Source organism: Maniola jurtina, chromosome 6 (genome assembly GCF_905333055.1).
Source record: "Maniola jurtina chromosome 6, ilManJurt1.1, whole genome shotgun sequence".
NCBI classification, from domain to species: Eukaryota; Metazoa; Arthropoda; class Insecta; order Lepidoptera; family Nymphalidae; genus Maniola; species Maniola jurtina.
In genome coordinates this window covers 9,775,156-9,796,956 of record NC_060034.1, presented here as the reverse complement: position 1 = coordinate 9,796,956, position 21,801 = coordinate 9,775,156, and the positions used below count along the sequence as shown (strand labels likewise).

At 36.3% G+C, this 21,801-nt stretch overlaps 2 protein-coding genes across 3 annotated transcripts in view; one reads left to right on the top strand and one right to left on the bottom strand.

The window, feature by feature from the left end:
* Nucleotides 1-657: 657 nt before the first annotated feature.
* LOC123866321 (CCR4-NOT transcription complex subunit 7-like) lies at nucleotides 658-8,409 on the bottom strand. 2 transcript variants are annotated; one of them, XR_006796164.1, is made up of 8 exons: nucleotides 8,082-8,409; nucleotides 7,871-7,981; nucleotides 6,852-6,961; nucleotides 5,527-5,640; nucleotides 4,841-5,117; nucleotides 4,167-4,307; nucleotides 3,149-3,359; nucleotides 658-2,924 (listed from the first exon to the last, which is right to left on the bottom strand). XR_006796164.1 is itself a non-coding variant. In XM_045907798.1 (7 exons), exons 2-7 carry the CDS (start codon nucleotides 7,979-7,981, stop codon nucleotides 3,243-3,245), a joined length of 870 nt encoding a protein of 289 aa, XP_045763754.1. In that variant the 5' UTR covers nucleotides 8,082-8,409; the 3' UTR covers nucleotides 658-3,242. The 2 variants fall into 2 exon arrangements, 1 of the variants encoding a protein (XP_045763754.1); XM_045907798.1 differs by having other exon boundaries at nucleotides 658-3,359.
* Nucleotides 8,410-11,746: 3,337 nt separating this feature from the next.
* LOC123866318 (serine/threonine-protein phosphatase rdgC) overlaps nucleotides 11,747-21,801 on the top strand; it is a 105,298-nt gene continuing 95,243 nt past the window's right edge. Inside the window, exon 1 of the mRNA XM_045907793.1 lies at nucleotides 11,747-11,942. The gene's annotated coding sequence lies outside the window, so the exon portion shown is untranslated. The remainder of the gene's footprint in view (nucleotides 11,943-21,801) is intronic.

Below are 21,801 nucleotides of genomic sequence, written 5' to 3'. Positions count from 1 at the left end.
AAAATCTTGCAACCTATCATGTTTACCAGCCGGCGCGGCGGGAGATTCCGAATACTCAGTTCGGTTAGTTATCGTTATTACCGATCCGAATTTTACAGATTTTTTTTACCGAATTTTATAGATAAATGCATGATCTACCATTATGTCGTATTTTTATGATAAAACTTACCGTTTAACTGAAAACTATATTTGCAAACTTTGACCTTGACTTCTTAGTGTTCCTTACCTCAAAAGGAAAAACGGAACCCCTAAAGGATCTGTCTGTCCAGAAAACCTATAGGGTACTTCCCGTTGACCTAGAGTTATGAAATGTGCCAGTTAGGTAGCTCTTATATAGCACAAGTAAAGGAATAAATCTGCAAACCGTGAATTTGTGAATACATCACAAAAAAAAAATTAAATTGTGTTAACTACAATATTCAAAGTAAGATAACTATACCAAGTGGGGCATCATATGAAAGGACTTGATTTGTACATTCTAAAACAGATTTTTATTTATTTTTAAACATAATTAGTTTTTGATTTATCGTGCAAAATGTCGGAAAAATAACGGAGTACGGAACCCTCGGTGCGCGAGTCTGACTCGCACTTGGCCGGTTTTTTTTATTTTACCAATATGCACTTAATTAAATTAAGGGGAAGAAAGAATAGAAAATCGTTTCAATGTATCTATTAAAGACATAAAATAATGTTCATCTTAATTCAATTAAATCAATGTAGTAATTACATTTCTGTCCAATTTTACAAATTATAATAAAATTCAAAATATCACAAATACAATAAAAATTAAAATAAATTGATATCTTAATGAATAAGAATTAAAAATTATCATTATGTCATTGATCATTTTTATGGTTCCAGTGCACGAAAAAGGAGCCAAAAAAAATATATTTTTTTCGACGGAAAAGAAATATTTCACACACCCAAAGTATGATGTTCATAATTTTGTACGGAACCCTAAAAGAGCGAGGCCCGACTCGCACTTGACCGGATTTTTAAAGAATTGTATAAAACAATGACCATATTATGCATCAAAATTTCCACTGCAGAGTCAAAATACAACCTATCCCAAGTATTACAAGTAACACTAGTCTAAATACACGTAACAGTTATTTAAAATAGAAAATACGTAGATTAATATCTGTCTACAATGTGGTTTATTTCGTTGTACACAATCTCTAAAGTAAAATAACAGGTTAAAATATATTACTTATTCCTTTCATAATGCTCACGAAAGAAAAGGATAGCATTCGATTTGGTGTCAATAAATAATTGACACCAAATCAATTAGAGATTGTGTACAACAGAATTGGCTACTACGTTAAAATAAACGATACACAGACAAACTGTAAACTGACTCATTTCTTAACACTAAAAAAAAATTCAAGTTTTTACAGTAAACAGTAAAACTTCGCATATGACCTTTGGAATGGGAACCTTATTCTCAAAAAGTGAAAAGAATGAACGCGGCAATACAACGCAGTTTATTGGCTGGGCATTGCGTTTTTACACTCATATCAGTGAACCCAAAAATATATATTTACATACAATGCAAAAGAAGCTTAATTTTTGATGTGTCCGACGACATCTCGCGTTTTACGTGCTTTTGAGCAGGAAAACGGCAGAATTGTGTATGTTGTGTTTCGCTAGACAGGTATGTAATCTAAGGAAATATAAATTTAATAATATGCATACACCTACAGAAGCTTTATATTTAGTGAGCCTATAATAACCAAAGTGTCACAAATCACAATGTCTTAGTCAAATTTTAAAACGTCCATATTTTTGTAATATCTTGAATAATATAGATTATTATTACACATTTGTATTACTTGATTTTGTATTACTTGTCGATTCAAAAAGCGATTTTCAAGCATAACTTGATTACATTAATATGGTAAAAATTGTGTAGCTTCCGCTTAACACTTTTATAGCTAATTCCAACTAACATTCTACTTAGTTTTTAATATTTAAAATACACCATATATTATATACGTTACCAAGTACATATTGTTTAAATGCATACCAAGTAACAGTTTTTGTCTCAATTTTTAATGTGAACAAATATTTTTCAACTTACAGCCAGCGCAGCCGAGGGATATATTGTTCGTGGACAAAATTAGGCCACTCAGCAGAGCGATTCAGAACACTTCGATTCGGTAAATTATTGTACGATAAGACGAATTGTATATTCAAAATACATCTTATCATACGATAACTTACCGAATCGAGTGTTCTGAATCGCCCCGCTGATCTACATCGTATAACGCACACGATGGACTAATAGTAAGGCGAAAGATCGTGGTAAAACAGTGGAAACTTTAGTCCTTCGCGGACAATTCCTTTGTCTGCGCAGATCCTTAATATAAAGATCTTAATAGACAACGCGCGACGGCAGCAGCGTCACACTAAAAGCGTGAGCCGATTCCGGGAATTACTAGGTAAACATGGACTTATAAAAAAAGGGGAGACTACTTGTTGCTAAGGAAGGATTGAAGCACTGCAATGGCGGCGGTGCAAGTATGTGTGAGTGGAACAAACAAAAATAATGGTGGCTGATAGGCTTATAATTAGTGTGAATGTGTGCGTGATCCCTTGTACCGACATGACGAGCTGGCTTAATTGAGTGCTTCGTGGTGGTGTCCAGCGACAACCCGTCCGACCTTTTTATATTCGTCCATGAGGTATAAGTACATAATATTAATTGTATGAAGTCACGCTGAGCGTGAGGGCTGCAGTGCAGCACCTAGGCGTGCTTGCGAAGCGCGCATAGGAGCAGCACTTGCAAGTCTGTCTTCATACAGTTCCTTTGTGTATTTCAACTTCGAGGTCTGAATTCTTGGCTTAAGTCAGTTGTGATTGACTAACCAACATCCGATCTGCCATCGTGCTATGTCTGAGTAGATCAGTTTGACAGGGAATTGGGATGATGCCTATATCAAAAATAAATAATTTCTTAGGAATTATCAAATAGAGGGTCTTCCAAAATACGTAAAACTTGCGTCTGCTGTTAGATTTCAGTTTGCTAACCTTTTTAAATTATTGATTTAACTTATCTCAAATGTTTATGACGTCACATCTATGTATCTTATACAAGCTGCCATACGCGAGCGTTTTAACGTTTGATAAGAAGTCATCATCCCTATTGCAATGTGAAGGTAGGAGGATGTTCAAGCCAGCTCCTTGTGATGGAATACTCTCGGTTGCGGTGTGAGGCTCGACACGCAAACCGACTCCGCCGATCAGGACGAGTTGCCGTTCTCGCCGTTGTCCTGGAAGTTGTTGGAGTTGACGGAGAAGGGCGCGCCCAGCCCGTACAGGTGGCCACTCGAACTCTCGATGTTGTCGTCAAAGAATATCTGTGAACAACATTTTTTTTCAAATTGGTTCAGAAATCTTGAAAAAATCGGTGAACAAATTATTATCAAAAATATTGATGTCTTGTGTGTTCTATACGTATTATTTCGTATTGAAATGACACCTAGGTGCATTTTTATTATATGTGTTAAATAAAGTCTTCCTGAAAGTATGTGAATTACGATAGAGAAAAAATGCGCAAACTGATCCATTCGGTTTTGAGATAATCGCGGATACATATATACAGGTTTAAAGCGAAGATTCCTTTCGGACGTTTATCCCCGAGATTCAAGCACATAGCTTGAAATACAGCAAAACTAGCGACCCGCTCCGACTTCGCACGGGTAGCTTTTACAATTGTCGTAATGGATCCCTAATTTCTTTGAAAGTAAAATATAGCTTTAGATGTTACTCAGGAATAATGTAACCTTATACTGGTGAAAGAATTTTCAAAATCGGTTCAGTAGTTCCAGAGATTACTTCCTACAAAGAAACTTAAAAACTTTACCTCTTTATAATATTAGTATACTTAGATCAGAAAAAATCGTCATCATCACCGCTGCCGGCGAGAAGAGAAATATTGTCTCACTCTTATACTTCCCTTCACCTCTGCTGGTCATTGCTATGCTTTATCCGGCACTGTTGACATACACATCGAGACACAACAACTGGATGAGCACTCTATATTCCCTCCCTCTCATAAGTTCCCTTTCCTCTGCTGATTTTGTTGTGGGTCTACACAAGGTCTACCTGGACTCACAAAGCATGCAAGGGTCTAAAATGTATGAAGTGATACAATAAAATGTTACCTCTTTGATCTTGAAGAAAGCCATCCCAGTGAGATGCGAGTCAGATCCTGCTTGGTGTTGCGGCCCCACCCTCCTCAACTCTAGCTGATCGGCCACTTCTTGAAGACCACCTTTTAGGTTCTTGCAAAGTTTCATTAAATACTGAAATTATAATAATTAAAATATTAAGAAAACAAATATTGTTTAATTGAGAGATGTGTGGTCTAGTTGTGACTTGTGACAATGCATATCAATCAATTGCAATAGTTAAGCAACGTTGACCCAAGTCGGTAATTGGATGGGTGACCGACTTTGGAGGTTCGAATTTAGTTTGGTTTCCTCCGTGTTTCGAAGAGCACGCTAAACCATCGGTTCCGTTTATTATCACTAACATCTTATAATAACTGTAAAAAAACCTAAGTCTCTTAATCTATTTTATGCGGAAGGCTTTGGGAATCCATCGCATTAGTATCACAAGAAAACTCATATCACAACCCTTATCAATGAGAAATACAATGCACAGAGAGAGAGTTGGAACTCATGGTAAATTATTGGTAGATTATTTTGACGATTAAAAAGCACTTGTAAAATTTTACTTGAATAAAAATATTTTCTATTCTCATTCAGAGTGTACCAAAATTCTAAAAAATAAAATTTCTAACTGAAATCAAGGAACATCAGAATAAGTTACTTACTTTCACATCATACACTGTTGGAAAATATAGTCTCAGACTTTCAAAAAAGTCATTTTCATCTTGAGGTAAATTCTGATCTGTCAGTAATTTGAGTAGATATCCGAAGTCGTACCCTGAGTGAAAACTGAGCCATTTTATGTTGTCCATTAACACTAAACCTGAAGACATAAGCAGTTCTGCAAATTCCAATGGTTCAATACCATCTTCTTCATGCTTTCTAAATTGAAGTCCAGAGTTTTGCAGCAAATCAATGGAGTCTTGTGCATACATGTCTTCTCTGAAATATTTAAACAATGCAAATAAATATACCACAAAAACAATGATTTAGTTCGTTTTTGTGCAAGATTCCAAGGTTGTAGTCCGTTTTTCTTTGGTCTGCTTAAATGATATACAAATCGCAGAAATCTTTTCGAAGAAACGTGAAGGCGAAGCGATTTTTAGACCTTCTGGAGCTTTTTCACCCCTATCAAGATTTCTTTGTTAGTGCCCGGTAAGAAGGTTGTGTGGGCTGCGTATAGTGCGCCTCTTACACATTTCAGCCACTAACTTGTTTAACTTTTAAGTAAACTAAGGAAAACTAAAGAATACTTTTTGTATGACTCAAGCCTCAGTCAGACCAGGATTGGACCAGGATTAATACAAATGTTTAAGTACAAGATCGATTATTGTCAAAAAACACCACTTACTGTAAATTGAATTTGAAGTTGAACTGCCATGTGGTGTATCCAGGAGGAGTCTTCCCATTTTCATCCATGAATGTGAGACCCAGCTGTATTATTCTCAACAAATCCACATTACATCTGCAAATTGCTATACATCTTACTATCCAGGTATATTGTACTATACAGGTAGCCTTAATATAGTATTGTATAAAGCTGTTGGGAGGCTCTACACTGACTTAGTGGCGATAACATAATATATTATCAGATTATTGAGTTAGTTGCAATGTTGAGCCAAGTTGGTAACTGGATGGACATTAAAGTTGAAAGATCATCTGTGTCTTAGATTAGACAACGTAATAAGCAATTCATCAACATCATCATCAACCCACTACTTAACACAGGTCTCTCAGAATGGGAAGGGTTTAGGCCATAGTCCACCACGCTAGCGTGCTAACTGCAGTGTAGTGCACACTTCACACATCTTTGTGAATATTATTGAGAATTTGCAGACATGCAGGTTTTGTCACGATGTTTTCCTTCACTGTTAAATCAGAGTTGTTAAAATATGTATTTTTTTAAATACACACAATTTTGATAAGTCAGAGATGCATGCCCTGAATAGGACATCTTAACTACTAGGCTATGACTGCTTAAACTAAGCCATTCTTTCAGATTGTATTATTCTAACATCTGATCTTCTTACTAAGTGATCCTACTAATATTATAAATGTGAAAGTGTGGCTGTTTGGATGTTTGTTACTCAATCAAGCAAAAACTACTGGACCAATATGGCTGAAATTTGGAATGGAGATAGATTATACTCTGGATTAACATATAGGGTACTGTTTATCCCGGAAAATCAAAGAGTTCCCGCGGGATTTTGAAAAATGTAAATGCACGCAGTCGAAGTCGCGGGCATCAGCTAGTATTATAAATGTGAAAGTTTGAACGTTTGTTGCTCCTTCACGCCACAAAGGCTGAACTAATTTGATTTATATTAGAAACAGAGAGAGCTTACACACTGAATTACTACATAGGCTGTACATTATTCTGAAAATTAAATGGTTCCCATGGGATTTTTAAAAACTTAAATCATCATCATGCAGGGATCATCTAATTCCTCCATATATTAACTTTGGTCTTATCACAAGTGGTTAATATAACAAATATATTACAACCAAAACAAAATAAACTAAATATAAATATGTAGTTACAGTAGTTAAGTAGTACTTTAATAAATAATTTTCAGTAGGTATAAGTTAGCTTAAGAGTACACTGTCACATTAGGACTCCCTGTAAAGACAGTGTACATTATGAACAAATAATCAAATGTAAATATATTATTTTACCTGAGTAATTGATACTGATAGTCCGCTGTGGACCTGAACTCGCCAATGGGCCGAGCCACAACACCAGGAAATTCTGTATCCATTGCTACCCAGTGGTATTTTTGTACTATCTGTTTCAAGATTTAAATATTAATGTTTATAAATTGATCTTTATAATACAATTAAAAAAAAAATATACATAAAAAGTATAAATTCAGATTTGTATTCATATTCATTTTATTTGCTTTATACATGTACACATACATAATGTTATCAAATATAATTAAACATTTGTCCCTGATTTAAATTACATTATAATATTATACTATTTCATTAGAATAAGATCATATTTATATCAAGCAATATTTTGAATAAATGCATACACAAATTTAATTTAATTTTTGATGGGTAAGGGCAACTTGTATTTGAAACTATGCACCTATTTAAAACACTTGAAATTTTCAAGATGGTATGACTATTTAAATTCTTATTAGAGCATTGTGTAGTTGTGCACTCTGTAAAAATAAGACTTAAAAGTATGTACATTTTAATGATTTTACACATTTTATGAGTCTTTTAAATGTTCTACTGCCAATATTAATCTGCTAGAGTGAGAAATAATGAACAAAATTTGAACAATCAGCCTCAAAATTTGAGTAGTAGTGAAGACAAACACCAGTCACGCTTGTCAGCTTTTTCTATAAACAAGCCACACAAACCCAACACATGTGCATAACAGTGCCATGTGAATACTTTAAGGTGCTAAACGACTTACAGGCTTTGACAGAACCATAGAAAGTTTTTTATTCAGATAACCTTCTATATATACTTTATGAATTTACAGATTCAGAATGCCCTTACTACATACAGAGAAGAACCAGCAAGAAACTTGTCAGTTGTTCTCTTCAAAAATACACACAATATCATACATCACTTTTTAGGTTACAGAATATAATATAATAATATTGGTAGTAAGTTAATATAGGTAACGTGACCTTCTGCTTTTAGCGCATAATCATGTGAATGTCCTTGACACATACCTGTCTGATAATTTGGAATTCTTCATGAAGGTTGTGATTCCACACATCTTTGATACCACAATCACTGGTTCCTGGTAGTGCTGACAATAACCCAAAACTGGCTGCTGGCATCTACGGGCAAAATGCAACACAAATATTAACACTTGTGCCTCGATCGAAGTTTCCAAGTACTTACCTACAGTTTTATTGTAAAGATTTATAGACAACAGACCTTATACCGGTTGTCTGCGTCTCGACGGCTAGATTCGTCTGATTTTTGCGACGCCGTGGCTTATGTTTTGATAAATAACAAACGTAAATAATAATAAGCCACTCTAAACAGAAAGCTTGGATGCGATAACAGGCCACACTTGTAAATAGAGTACCTAAACAATACACTCCTATTTCTTATATGATTTAGCACTTATATTTAGAAACAGATGGTGTGCCGATTTTATTCAAAGGAATGTGTTTAAAGTGAATTTATAACATACACAAGCCAAAAATTAATAAAATATTCATAAATTATCGATAGTCATTAGGCCATGCCATGTTGACAAATGAAATGAAATGAAATTGTCAATGTCAAAATAGTACAGATTGTAAGTAAAATTACATACATTACAGTACATTTGATTTTCATGAATGAATAAAATTCTGTACTATTTTGACATTAAAAATTTGAAGATATTCCCTAAATTTGAGAAGATTTTATTTGCTGGCAGCTTTTGTGCTACAACTGTGCCCCCTTGTCAATGTCGCTCAAGTGCGAAGGTGCGAAGAGAGCCTTGTCGGACTGTATATCAATGTTACCCGTGTCTACTAGGTATGTGTCAAACTGTAGGTACGTTTATTTTTAAGTTTATTACTCTATGGTTCAATAAGACCACAGACTTTGATTTTTTTTAATTACTTCTATCATCTGTGCTAATCACATTTTTGGCAGAGACATGCTACCTAAACTAGATTGTGCACTGAGACACCAAAAACGAGCCTATTGAGATAGCGCTAAATTGGAGTGTGTCCCTTTCTATTAGGGTGACAACACGATTTGATAATGTAAGATATTTGACGGATTATATGAGAATAGGAGAGGATGAATCATCATGATAACCCATCGCCGCCCACTACTGAGCACGGGTCTCTTCTCAGAATGATAAAGGTTTAGGCCATAGTCTGCCGCGCTGTAGTTATAAAAGTAGAGAAATTCAATTTTTTTTTGTTCTGCGAAAAAGTACCAGTCATGTTAAGTATGGGTACCTATAATATAGGTAAGTAAAATTATTTTGTATAATCTGGTGCATGTGTTTAGGTCCTAAACAGTTTTAGGAAGTTCGTAAGCAAGGCATACTTTTGGGAAAATTGATGGTACAGCGTTTCTTTTTAAAAAAAATTCAGTGCACACGAAGCCGTAGCAAAATCTTCCGCTTTAAAATGCATTCCGCAAACTGCCGAATATTTGGTGATATTTCCTGGAACGACAGCGATCCATTTTTGCCTTAAGTCTTCATTTTTGAGAAATCTATCGATAAACAGAAAAAAACACTTCCATTAAACAATCAAATTATGGTTACCTTACTACTTCTGTATAGTATAGTACAGAATGTTCGCCATATTGTTTTGCTTGACATCCAGTGTTGTCATCCTATTAATTTAAAAAAATATTTATAATACTTTTTAAACTAAATGATATTTTAATGACATTATAAAATAAAGATAACGGTATGAAAATTACTGCGAAAACAAAAGAAAGTAATCTTGTTGTTTGAAATTAAATAAACAATGAATAAGAACTTTGTGAGCTACATCATAATTCGTACCATAGAAAATATTTTCTTATGCTTGCAATCCATTAGACAGTGACACAATCCAATTTATAGACCTCTCGCTCGGCTCGTTTTTCCGCTTAGCATAATTGTATTAGAAATTGGAGTTTATGCTAATGCAACAGAGTTTATTTTTGCAGGGAATTAAATCTGAAGTGCACAATCATGTTTAGGTAGCACATCTCTGATTTTTGGTGCTCTATGAATTATGCGCCAACATTAAGGAAAAAACAGAACAACATTCTTTTCAAAACAGGATCAAATAGTTACTTTAAAACTGTTTTTTTGGGTTGGGTTCCGTACCTCAAAAGGAAAACGGAACCCTTATAGGATTACTTTGTTGTCGGTCGGTCGGTCGGTCGGTCAGTCGGTCGGTCGGTCGGTCGGTCGGTCGGTCGGTCGGTCGGTCCGTTCGTCCGTCCGTCCCTCCGTCCGTCGTGTATGTCAAGAAAACCTATAGGATACTTTCTGTTGATCTAGTGAAGATCTAGAGTCATGAAAGGTAGGAAAGTAGGTCTTATAGCACAATTAAAGGAATAAATCCGAAAACTGTTAATTTGTGGTTACACCATTAAAATAAGTGGGGACTTGGTATAGTTATCTTACTTTGAAAATTTAAACACGTTTTAATTTTTTTTTAATGATGTGACCACATGTTCATGGTTTTCGGATTACCCCTTCCATATGAAAAGGCTTTTGTACATTTGATTCTGAAACAAATGTTTATTTATTTTTACATATAACAATTTTTGATTTATCGTGCGAAATAGCGGAAAAATATAAAAAATACCTGAGTACGGAACAGGTAAAGCCCTTTCATATGATACCCCACTTGGTATAGTTATCTTACTTTGGAAATTGTAAATACTAAATAATTATTTGTACATAACCACATTTTAATTCTTTTTGTGATGTAACCACAAATTTTCCTTTACCTACTTGTGCCTACCTACCTACCTGCCTTTCATGATTCTAGGTCAACGGGAAGTACCCTAAGTATAAGTTTTCTTGACAGACAGGACAGACAGACAGAGAAATAGACAGACACATAGACAACAAAGTGATCCTATAAGGGTTCCATTTTTCCTTTTGAGATACGAAACCCTAAAAAAATCTTAAATACCTGATTGTAGATAGTAAACATCGATGATAGCAATTAGCAAACAATTAATCTTGATGCAGGAGAGTTATCTACCTAATACCTAACAATCTTTAAGCTCTTTTATAGCACCTCCTTTTAGTCCTTCAGTAGAGTCGACTGTCGATGTCGTAGTGCGCTACAAAATTGGCACGACGATGTAAAAAAGTGGGTGAAAGAAATCATACTAAAGACTAAAGCACGGACTCATGTCAATTTTGTAACATACGATATACTCACCTATTTCTTTCTATTATTATGCTTTGAGGATACAATAATTTAACTAGTTATTAAATTTTAATACGACGAATATTCAGGGCAAATGTCGCAAAAATAGGACTGGTCAGGAAGTTCCTAAGTTTTATTTAAGTAAGGTAGGTTAAAAGCTCTGAACGCAAAGGTATTTTGCAACTCTTTTAACGTTCAGTATGCTGTGAAAAAGGATTACTGAATGATAAAACCGGCTAAGTGCGAGTCAGACTCGCGCACCGAGGGTTTCGTGCTCAGGTATTTATTTCGACATTTTGTGCAACAAATCAAAACTATCATGAATTAATAAAAATCTGTTTTAGAATGAACAGGTAAATCCCTTTCATAAGATACTCCACTCGGCATAGCTGTCTTACTTTGAAAATTGAAAATATTAATATTTTTTTTATAACACATTTTTTTTTCTGATATTACAAATTCACGGATTACGCATTTTTTCCTTTATTTGTGCTATACGACCTACCTACCTACCAAATTTCATGATTCAGGGCAAACAAGAAGTACCCTATAGGTTTTCTTGACAGACATGACAGACGGACAGATGGACCGACAACAAAGTGACCCTAACAAGGGTTCCTTTTTTCCTTTTGAGGCACGGAACCCTAATAATATGACGTGTCCGCTTTGGTGCAGTTGTTGTAGCTTTCGTGTGGGTGTGGGAGCGAAGGCGCCTGCCGCCTAGTCGTTCGCGGTCCGCCACGGGGATTGGTGTTCAACGTTTTCCACTCGCTACCAATTTTCCGACGGCTAACTTCGTAACCGGTGCATTTGACTTTTTATTTTATTATTGTGGTTTATTTGTTACTTTACTTTCTTTTATTTCGTTTGAGTTGGTGACTTGGCACGGCGACGATAAAACGTAAGTTCTATCTACCACGTGAAATGCATTTTAATGAAAAAAGTAGGTATTTTAATAACTAGCCTGTAGGTATATCTAGGTACGAGTAATTGTAAAAAAGGTCACATTTCTCATTCACAGTCACGAGAATTCCATATAAGTCCTACTTTTACTTACAATATTTTACACTAGCGACCAGCTCCGGCTTCGCATGGATGCAACATTTTATTCTGGCTGATTTAAATTTTCTTCAAAGGTTTTGAACAATATGCGCGGAGACGGGAAAGATATATTTTTATTTTCAGTGTAAGGAAAGAAGTTAAGGATGTGAAAGCAAATATTTGGAACTTGGTTAGGTATATAGCTAATAGCTATAACTTTTATTTAAGTATGGGGTACAATAGTCTACCTACTTCCTACTTGTCAAAAGCCGTACCTATATAATTGTCGGTAGGGAAGGTAGGATTTTATTTTCCCATGGCGCCTTTGCGTCGCATCGGCCGGAAGTTCAATTTTTTCTTGGGACATGCCTGTTCCCTGAATATCTGTCTACTGTGTACAGAGTATTTTCTCAAATAATAGACAGCTGCCTGTGAAATTGGATTAGATCCCAATTGCTATTCTAATGGTCTCTGTTTGTAATAAAATCGCTTCGGATTAATGGCATCATCGTAAAAAATTCGAATGTTTTATGGTTGAATTAATAGCAGAGGAGATGGGACGTTATTTGATGATTCGTTATCATTTTTCAGAGCATAGTTCTGCAGTTTTTGTACAGGTATATTTGTACAGATATTTGATGTATATATAGCGCCGTGTTCTCTACCAGGGTAGAAAGAAAAACAAAAGAAATGAACACTAAAAAAAATATATATTATAATTCACAATTTTAAGTTACAATTTGTAAACGTCAACATGATACAACGGGCTAGAGGCAACTAACCAAACTCGCTACGGCTCACACGTCGTAGCTCGAAAATGCCTATTTACTAGTGCCTCTACATCACACCACCCCAAATTTTTATCTTAATAAAAATTAAACAAATACGAATTTCTGCAACCTTAATTTTATTTCACAATATTCGTTCTTCATTTTTCGACAACCCTAGCAATGTTTCCGATCCGCTTACCCAACAAATCATAATTTAAACACGTCACCCAGTTAAAGTGTTCCTTTGATTCGATGCATGGTACATCTCTTAACACATTATACTTGAGATGAGGTCACTAGAACTTGAGCGGGTGGCGACGGGGTCGCTGTGGCAAGTCCACTTACAATTGTTGCTATTCCCACGCCATCCAGCCTTCGTTGCACTCAACGCTTCGAATGTTTGTTACATTACATTTTACATTTACACACTATCCAATAAACTATAACAATCGTCAACCACTCTAACACTCCCAATAATAAGGTTTAGTTATGTCTTCTAATGAAAAATAATATATGCGGATCGGGGCCATTTTACAATACTTATTTCGTAATACTTATTGCTTAATTGCTAGTTGATACTCAAATTATTCTACTGATACCTAACGGGCGTTTTGCTGACTCTCCCACTCCGAGTAGTACGGATTGTATGAGTCGGCAAAACGTCATCGTCGCTAAATCTACATTTTTTCTTACATGTCGTTTCAGCCGGTGTTTGTCGTGGATTTTTGATATCCAAGACAAAGGCCGGTTTCAACCTGTCAATTGAAATAAGTGCTTGTCTATTGGGTAACTGTACTAAGTATGCTTTTTCCAACCGCTTTATGACGTCATAGGGACCGTCATACGGTGGTTGTAGACACTTACGCATTACATCGTTTCTAACAAAAACTTTTTTACAGTCTTTTAAGGCAGGGTGCACAAAAATAGTTCGAGAGTCTCTCTGTGTCTCGGGTTTCGGTCTTAAATTACTAATTACCTGTTTCAACTGCTTTAGGTACTCCTCACCGTCCGTTATCTTACTATCCGATGGTTCGAAAAATTCTCCAGGGAGCCTCAGAGTTCGCCCAAAGGTTAATTCCGCGGCACTTACCCCTGTGTCACTGCGTGGTGCTGCACGCAGTCCCATCATAATGGTGTGCATTTCTTCAACCCACGATCTATTGTCCTTTAATCTCGCCATTAAGGCGGCCTTAAAACTACGATGCCATCGTTCGATCATGCCATTACTTTGTGGATGGTACGGTGTCGTCCTAAACTTATGAACCCCTAAATATTTCATTAACTGTCTAAAGAGACTGCTTTCAAATTGCTTTCCTTGATCTGAACTCAAATTAATAAAACACCCATGTCTAGTAATCCATCCTTCATACACGAGTTTGGCTACTGTCTTCGCACAAATATCTTTAATTGGAAATGCTTCCGGCCAACCCGTTTCTCTATCTATCATTGTAAGACAATACCTGTAGCCTTCCTCTGAAATAGTGAATGGACCTGTAATGTCAATGTGTAAATGACACATTCTATCTACTTTTGCAAATTGCCCTAAAGGTGACATAGTGTGTCTGTGAACCTTTGCTTTTTGACACTCTATGCACGACCTAGCCCAAATACCTATGTCTTTATTCATCCCAGGCCAAAAATAATTATTAGTTACCATTTTCCTTGTTGTTCTAATGCCAGGATGACTTAGGTTATGTATTGTTTCGTATGCGATACGCCTAAACTGTTTTGGTAAGTAAGGTCTAGCCTTATCGCCTCGCAAGTTACAAACAATGGGCTTATTTACACTCGGCAAGTCAATTTTTATTAGTCTCGTGTTACCGTTTTTTGTTCCTAGCAATTCTGTGAGCTCTTTGTCGTTCGCTTGCGCAATAGCCACTTCTGTGAAGTCAAGTACAGACGGGCACGAAATTGTTTCAACGCGCGATAACGCGTCCGCGGGCGCGTTCTCTTCGCCTTTTGTATAGCGTATATCCGTCGTGAACTCACTAATAAATAATAACTGACGGGTCCTTCGCGGCGTTTCTTTACTACTACTTAGCTTTTTAAACGCAAACGTTAACGGCTTATGATCTGTATACAAAACGAGATCTCTACCTTCGAACATGTTCCTAAAATATTGCACTGACAAATAAAGCGAAAGTAACTCCCTGTCGTAGGTACTGTACTTTTGTTGCGTGTCAGTCAATTTTTTCGAAAAATAACCTAACGGAACCCATTCGTTATTTACTCTTTGTTGCAATGTGCCTCCAACACAAGTATTTGACGCGTCTGCCATTATAGCAAGCACTTGACCTGTTATCGGATACGCTAACAAAGCAGCGTTCTGTAAATTCAACTTGCATTGTTCGAAAGCTTGAATAGCACTTTCTGTCCACACTATACTACTTTTGTCACGTTTCTTTGCTCCGTGAAGATACTTATTTAATTCAGCTTGATATTCGGCTGCCTGACGCAAATGACTTCTATAGAAATTTACCATGCCTAGAAATCTACGAAGTTCCTCTACCGTTTTCGGTCTGGGAAAGTCTACAATGGCTTGGACCTTGCTTGGCAACGGCCTTAAGCCACTGGCTGAGACCTCATGACCCAGAAACTCAACTTTATCCTGCGAAAATGCGCACTTTGCTAAATTAATAGTTAGTCCAACTTGTTGTAATCTTTCAAAAACGGTTTCTAAATGTTTTTCGTGGAGCGAACTATTTTCGCTAGCTATTATTAAATCATCTAAATATGAAAAAACAAATTCAGTTTTATAATTTGCGCAATCCGGGTTATTTTGTTGAAAATTTGCCTCTAAATCCTGTAAAACATAATTATTCATGAAACGTTGAAATGTTTGTGCTGCGTTTCTTAAACCGAAAGACATACATGGCCATTCAAACAAACCAAAAGGTGTAATGATAGCTGTTTTCTCCACGTCATCCTCTGCTATCGGAATAAAATGATACGCTCGGTTAATATCAATCCTACTAAATACTTTCTTATCGGCTAAAATAAACGTAAAATCCTTTATGTGAGGAATTGGGTATCTATCAGGCTTCGTAATTGCATTCAGCGCTCTATAGTCTCCACACGGCCTTATATTACCATCTTTTTTAGGTACAACGTGTAGAGGACTCGCCCACGCACTCTTTGACGGGCGGCAAATACCCATTTCCTGCATAAGGCGAAATTCTTCTCTTACCTTTTTAAATCGGTCCGGGGGCAGTGGCCTTGGGCGCGCATGCACCGGAGGACCTGAAGTCTCGATGTGGTGTCTTACGCTGTGACGTGGTGGTTCTTTGAACGTCGCTGGCATTGTCAATTCTGGGAACCTACTTAGGAGAGAATAACATGGATGCGATTCGGCTATAGTAAAAATAGATGAATGCTCCGAGTTTACTATAGTGGAAATTACATACATGTTAGTCTCTTGATCTAACAATCGTCTGTTTCTTAAGTCTACTAACAAATTATACTTAGCTAAAAAATCTGCTCCTAAAATGGGTTGTTTAACGTCGGCTATTACAAAAGTCCACTTAAACGCACGACGCAATCTTAAATTTAACACTAGAGTCTTTGTTCCGAAAGTTTGTATTTCACTACCATTCGCGGCATAAAGTTTGTATTTATTGTTTACTGTACTATCACACACTGATTTATAACTTTTAGGCAACACTGAAATGTTCGCACCTGTGTCTATTAAATAACGTATGCCATTGTCTTTATCCGTAATACATAAACGGTGGTTCCCTAATTCGACGCAGGTACCCACCGGTTCCACCTGCATCTTCACTAGTTTTCCTGCTTCGTATTCCAGGTGCACGGCTGTTCGCAGCGATTAGCTCTCTGCCTATATTTAAAATGATGCACGCAGAGCCAGTCCGGGCTATCCGGGGTACGTCTGGATCTGTTTTCCTCTCGTCCTCGGGAACGCGAACGACCACGGAACCCTCCGCGACCTCGCCTGCCTCGCCAACTGTGTCTGGACCTGTCCAGTTGGTCCAACCTCGCATGGATCCTGGCTATTTCAGCTGCCATCGAAGAATTTCCGGGTACCGCCTCCTTTGCTGCCACTTCTGCTACTGGTTGGGACTTCATAGTTTCCATTACTTTGTCAGCAATCACGGCTAGTCTATCTAGATCTTTGGCTTCTGTCGCAGCCAGAACGCCTCGTGCTGCTGCTGGTAGCAGATTCTGCCATAAAACGCTTAGGGTCTCATTATTAATTTTACCCCTGGCCAGATCCTGCATCTTTCGGAGGAGGTGGCTGGGTTTCTGATCACCCAGTTCCATCTTCCCGATGAGCTTCTGTATCTGGCGGTTCTCCGACTCTTCATACATGTTCAGCAACCTTTCTTTAAGTACCTCGTACTTACGCTCTTCCGGAGGATTGATGAGGATGTCCGTCACTTGTTGTATGACATCCTTACCCAGCTTGGATACCACTATATTATACCTGGATGCGTCTCCTTGTTTTTGTGGTGCCAGTATTGCTTCCAGCTGGATAAACCAGACCCTAGGTTGGTCGGTCCAAAACTCCGGGATCTTCGACGTGAGAGATATCGACGCTAGATACGTGTCTTCATCCTTCACTACTGTCGTAGGTTGCGCCATTTTTAAAGTTTTTTAGTTTTTCACTTCCTACGTGTTAATTTGAGTTGCCCTAGCTTACGTTACTTTACTTTATTTTAATAAAATTAACACGCGCTACCCTGGTAGTTCAAAGTCCGAGTCACCAATGTACAGGTATATTTGTACAGATATTTGATGTATATATAGCGCCGTGTTCTCTACCAGGGTAGAAAGAAAAACAAAAGAAATGAACACTAAAAAAAATATATATTATAATTCACAATTTTAAGTTACAATTTGTAAACGTCAACATGATACAACGGGCTAGAGGCAACTAACCAAACTCGCTACGGCTCACACGTCGTAGCTCGAAAATGCCTATTTACTAGTGCCTCTACAGTTTTGATCCTGAAAAGCGGCTAAAAGCAAAAAAATAGTTTCACGGAACAACAAAACATATAAACTGCACTCATGGATTTTCGCAGGCCATAAAATGTCCACAACCTAAGCTATATATTTTTAGCTAATTTTACTCGGAGTGTCTATTGACAGCACAGAAATCCTAATGAGAATAATTCCGTGATTGACACCATCCGCGGATCATAGCCATGCTTTAGCCATGCCTGTAATTTCAAAAACAGATTAGATTCGACTAAGACATTTAGATTCGACTAAAAAATATTGATAATCATCCACGCATGTTAATTACAGACAAAAACGGTGATTAGACATGGTGTCAATGGATCCAAGGGTTTGTAATTTGAGAAACGAATGAATTTTTATAATTTAAACGGACACTGAAAAATATTGGTCTTACTTAGTATTAAAAGACAACTCAGTCACTATTATTATAATAGTACTACGAGTTACGACACAGCCTTGCATCTTGCCTTGGAACGCGATAGCTTGGACAAATCAAAAAAGGTATAGAAGATAGAACCATATTTGGCATGCCCCAGCTAGCTGCATGACATTACAAGGTTATAGGCAGATATAATTTACATTACTAAAAAAAAATTAAAAAAAAAACCGATTTCAGTAACCACAAACACCAAAAAAAAAAAAAAACATTTAATTTATAATCGAAAATATTATGTATAGAAGAGTTAATGTAGATAATAATATTTTTTGGAGCCGGTGCACGTTAAAAGCCACAGGAACGGTTTAAAGACATATTGTTTTGGGCCTCCACACTGCCACCGACTCCAAAAAATATTATTATAGAACTAAAATATGCTATGCCTGGTTAAAAACCTACTGTTTACTAAGCTACTACACTGATCGCGATCAATTTACTCATATCCATTAATGAGTTCCGTTATCCATCGCCGAAGGTGTTCATCAGATCATCACCAAATTGAAATATGGCCCACCTCTGAAAATGACGTACCAAATAAAAAAGAATCATCAAAATCGGTCATAATTATTGACGGAGTAATCGCGTAACAGACGCGTAACAAACGTAAAATCGAATTGAGAACCTCCTCTTTTTTTGAAGTCGGTTAAAATCAAACACTTATTATGTTTTCTTTATGTAGGTACCTATTATTTATTTATTAATCTAATAGGTTTAGTATCAAGTAATCGCTTGTACAAGGTGAAATTAATTTAATAAAACTAATTGGATGTGGATCAAGAATGTTATTGCGAGCGAAATTACGCAATGAGGAAAGTTTAAATCTTAGAAACAAAATCTAATAGACATAAGTATTAGATTTTTTTCCTTTCAATTACATGCTTATAGTTTTTGACAATGATTGAAATTAAACTTTTAATGGTTACACCATTGATTTATTAACTAAAGCTGGTCGCTGGGTTACACAGAAAATACCTACGTCACACATTAATTTTACGTTGCAACAAAAGCAGGTCCCTAAACGCGGCAGGTAATACCTAAGAATATTATGCACCTATTATGATTTTATCGTCCTTGACCCGCTCGGAACTTCAAACTGGAATATTCAAATAATATCCCTATTGTCAAATCCCTTGCTATAATCCCTCCTCAGAAAAGCAGTTTGTATGTAAATGTCGACATAATTGAATCAGTTTCCAGAATCATTGATTACTGGGCAATAAAATTTCACATTTTTGTTGCATGAGATTTTTATGACAGTTATTTATAATTTAAAGTCACGGGAAACACTGTATTTTAGACGACTTCAAAAAAGGAGGTTACGTATTCAATCTGTTATGTATCTATGTATGTATGTTCTTGATTATCTCAAAGATCAATGAACCTCTTTTGATCATTAACTTTGCACTAAGTATCGTGATACATTATTTCAGAAAGATTTTAGTACACATTATACAAATGTCTATCATTCTAATGTACGAATAAATAAGCACTTGTAAAAACAAAAATGTAGGTGCACTTAGGTGTCACCAATATTATGGATATGTATTATGTACACCGGTTCCTCAGAGCTTTAGAATTTAAAAAAAAATGTTTGTGAGATGGTCCCATGGATGTAGCCACAAATACGCGGTTTTCGGATTTTTGACTTTACTTGTGCTTTATGAGATTGCTATTCGCCGAATTCATGATTCTAGGTCAACGGGAAATACCCTATAGGTTTTGATTCTCTTGATGGGTCTTGATTCTTGACGACAGACAGATAGATAGATAGATAGACAAGCAACAGACAGATAGATAGAGGGACAAGAAAGTGTCCTATAAGGGTTCCTTTCATCTTTGGAGACACGGAACCCTAAAACATCTAGGTATCTGCTCTCTCGAAAGCTCCACACACATCCTTTTAATGAAAACATAGTAACTTACATCCTATAAATTAGCTGGCGCCCGTTCGCCCAAAGTATGTCACTATCCATCACGATCCCAGGCCAAACAATTATTGTTCGACACCGAACCGATCATGCATGCATGATGTAATCATTAAATACTCATTTGTACTGACTGTTGGAACTACTTACATGACATGGGATTAATAAACAATTAATCAAGCGAATAACTGATTAATTAGGTAGGTAGGTACTTCTCTGCTCTACAATACCTATCTAGTTGTGTTTATTAAACTACTTTTTGCACGTGGCTTAGGTTGTAGAAACCCTTTTTCCTACTTGCCGTTATTGTATAAGATCCGTAGCCGTAGCCGTAAAAGATCGTTTACTCGCATCTTCTTTGTGTCCTGCCCCCCGATTGTGTAAGAGAAACATATTCATCGCTATCGTTATCAACGGCGAATTCTGCCCGTTGTTGGTTGATTCGCTGTTTATCTTTTTTAACAGCCAATTAAGGGGCAGATTTTGTCAGCAATTACGAACACCAAACATTTTCTACACTACTCAAAACCATAATGCCAATGCCAAAAAGCAAAAGAATCATAACGTGTCCCAAATCTCCATATTGTTACTGGAACAGCAAGGAGACAATGTTCTTCTTTTGCACTAACCAACGGTTTAAGGATTTTATTGATTACCTAGTAGTAAAACCGTTTTCATTGATTAGTCAGAGTTTTACGATAGGTAAGCGTAATTATTGACTAATTGCAGCTATTTTTAAACGATTCGTGCAAGAGTGAATCGTATTTATATCTTACAAATGACAGAACCATCTCGCTTGATTTATGTTCCCGGGCCGTCGATGACGCACGCAATAGTTTTATTTTTTCAAATAACCCACATTACTTAGCGTTATTGATGCAAGCAATGATTAGATTGATTTGCATATAGTTAGGTAGATACTCCTAAGTTCCAGCACTTCCAACTAATTGTCTGCGATATGGTTTGCTGGAGTATAGGGGATTTTAAAATTCATTATCTTGTAAGAGCCGTTTGATTTTCAGGGATTACTTAATAAAGCCTATATTAATTTATGTAGGTAAGTCTAGCATGTAAGTCATCTTCTGTGCTACACTGAGTTAAGTTGTTAAGAAGTCGGTTAAAAAGGCACACAAACAAACAAGTAGGTACATAAAAAGAAAAGCTCCTTGATAAATAAATAATTTATCATAAATTATATTTAATTATTTATATAAAATTATTTTTTTAAATATATATATTTTGTGCAGGTAGATACATTTTCCCACGGCTGGGCCCGTATGTACCTAGTACCTACATATTATATTATGATCCTACGCTAGTGATGAATGTAAAAGGTTAATCAATCATCTCGTATTTTTTTCAGCAAAACGCAAAAAGTTTTTGGTATTCAAATATATTGGGTAAACACGACGTATCATCAGCTTTCACGTAGCATTTTATATTTTGTCAGTTGGCAAGTTGTCATGAAAATAATATAGGAACAGCTTCTAAAATAGTAGCTCGTAATTTTCATTCAACCTTTTGGTACCTATAGATAAATAAGAGTATGGTAAGAAAGTAGGTAGGTACCTATAACTAACAGTTCCCTTTGATTTTAAAAGCCAATAA

Excerpts from the sequence above, each read along its gene's own strand:
- LOC123866321 (XM_045907798.1), bottom strand. The coding sequence starts at position 7,981 with ATGCCAGCAGCCAGTTTTGGGTTATTGTCAGCACTACCAGGAACCAGT. Across the intron at positions 6,962-7,870 it reads AATTCCAAATTATCAGACAG|ATAGTACAAAAATACCACTG; the intron begins GTATGTGTCAAG and ends ATCTTGAAACAG. Across the intron at positions 5,118-5,526 it reads AACTTCAAATTCAATTTACA|AGAAGACATGTATGCACAAG; the intron begins GTAAGTGGTGTT and ends TAAATATTTCAG.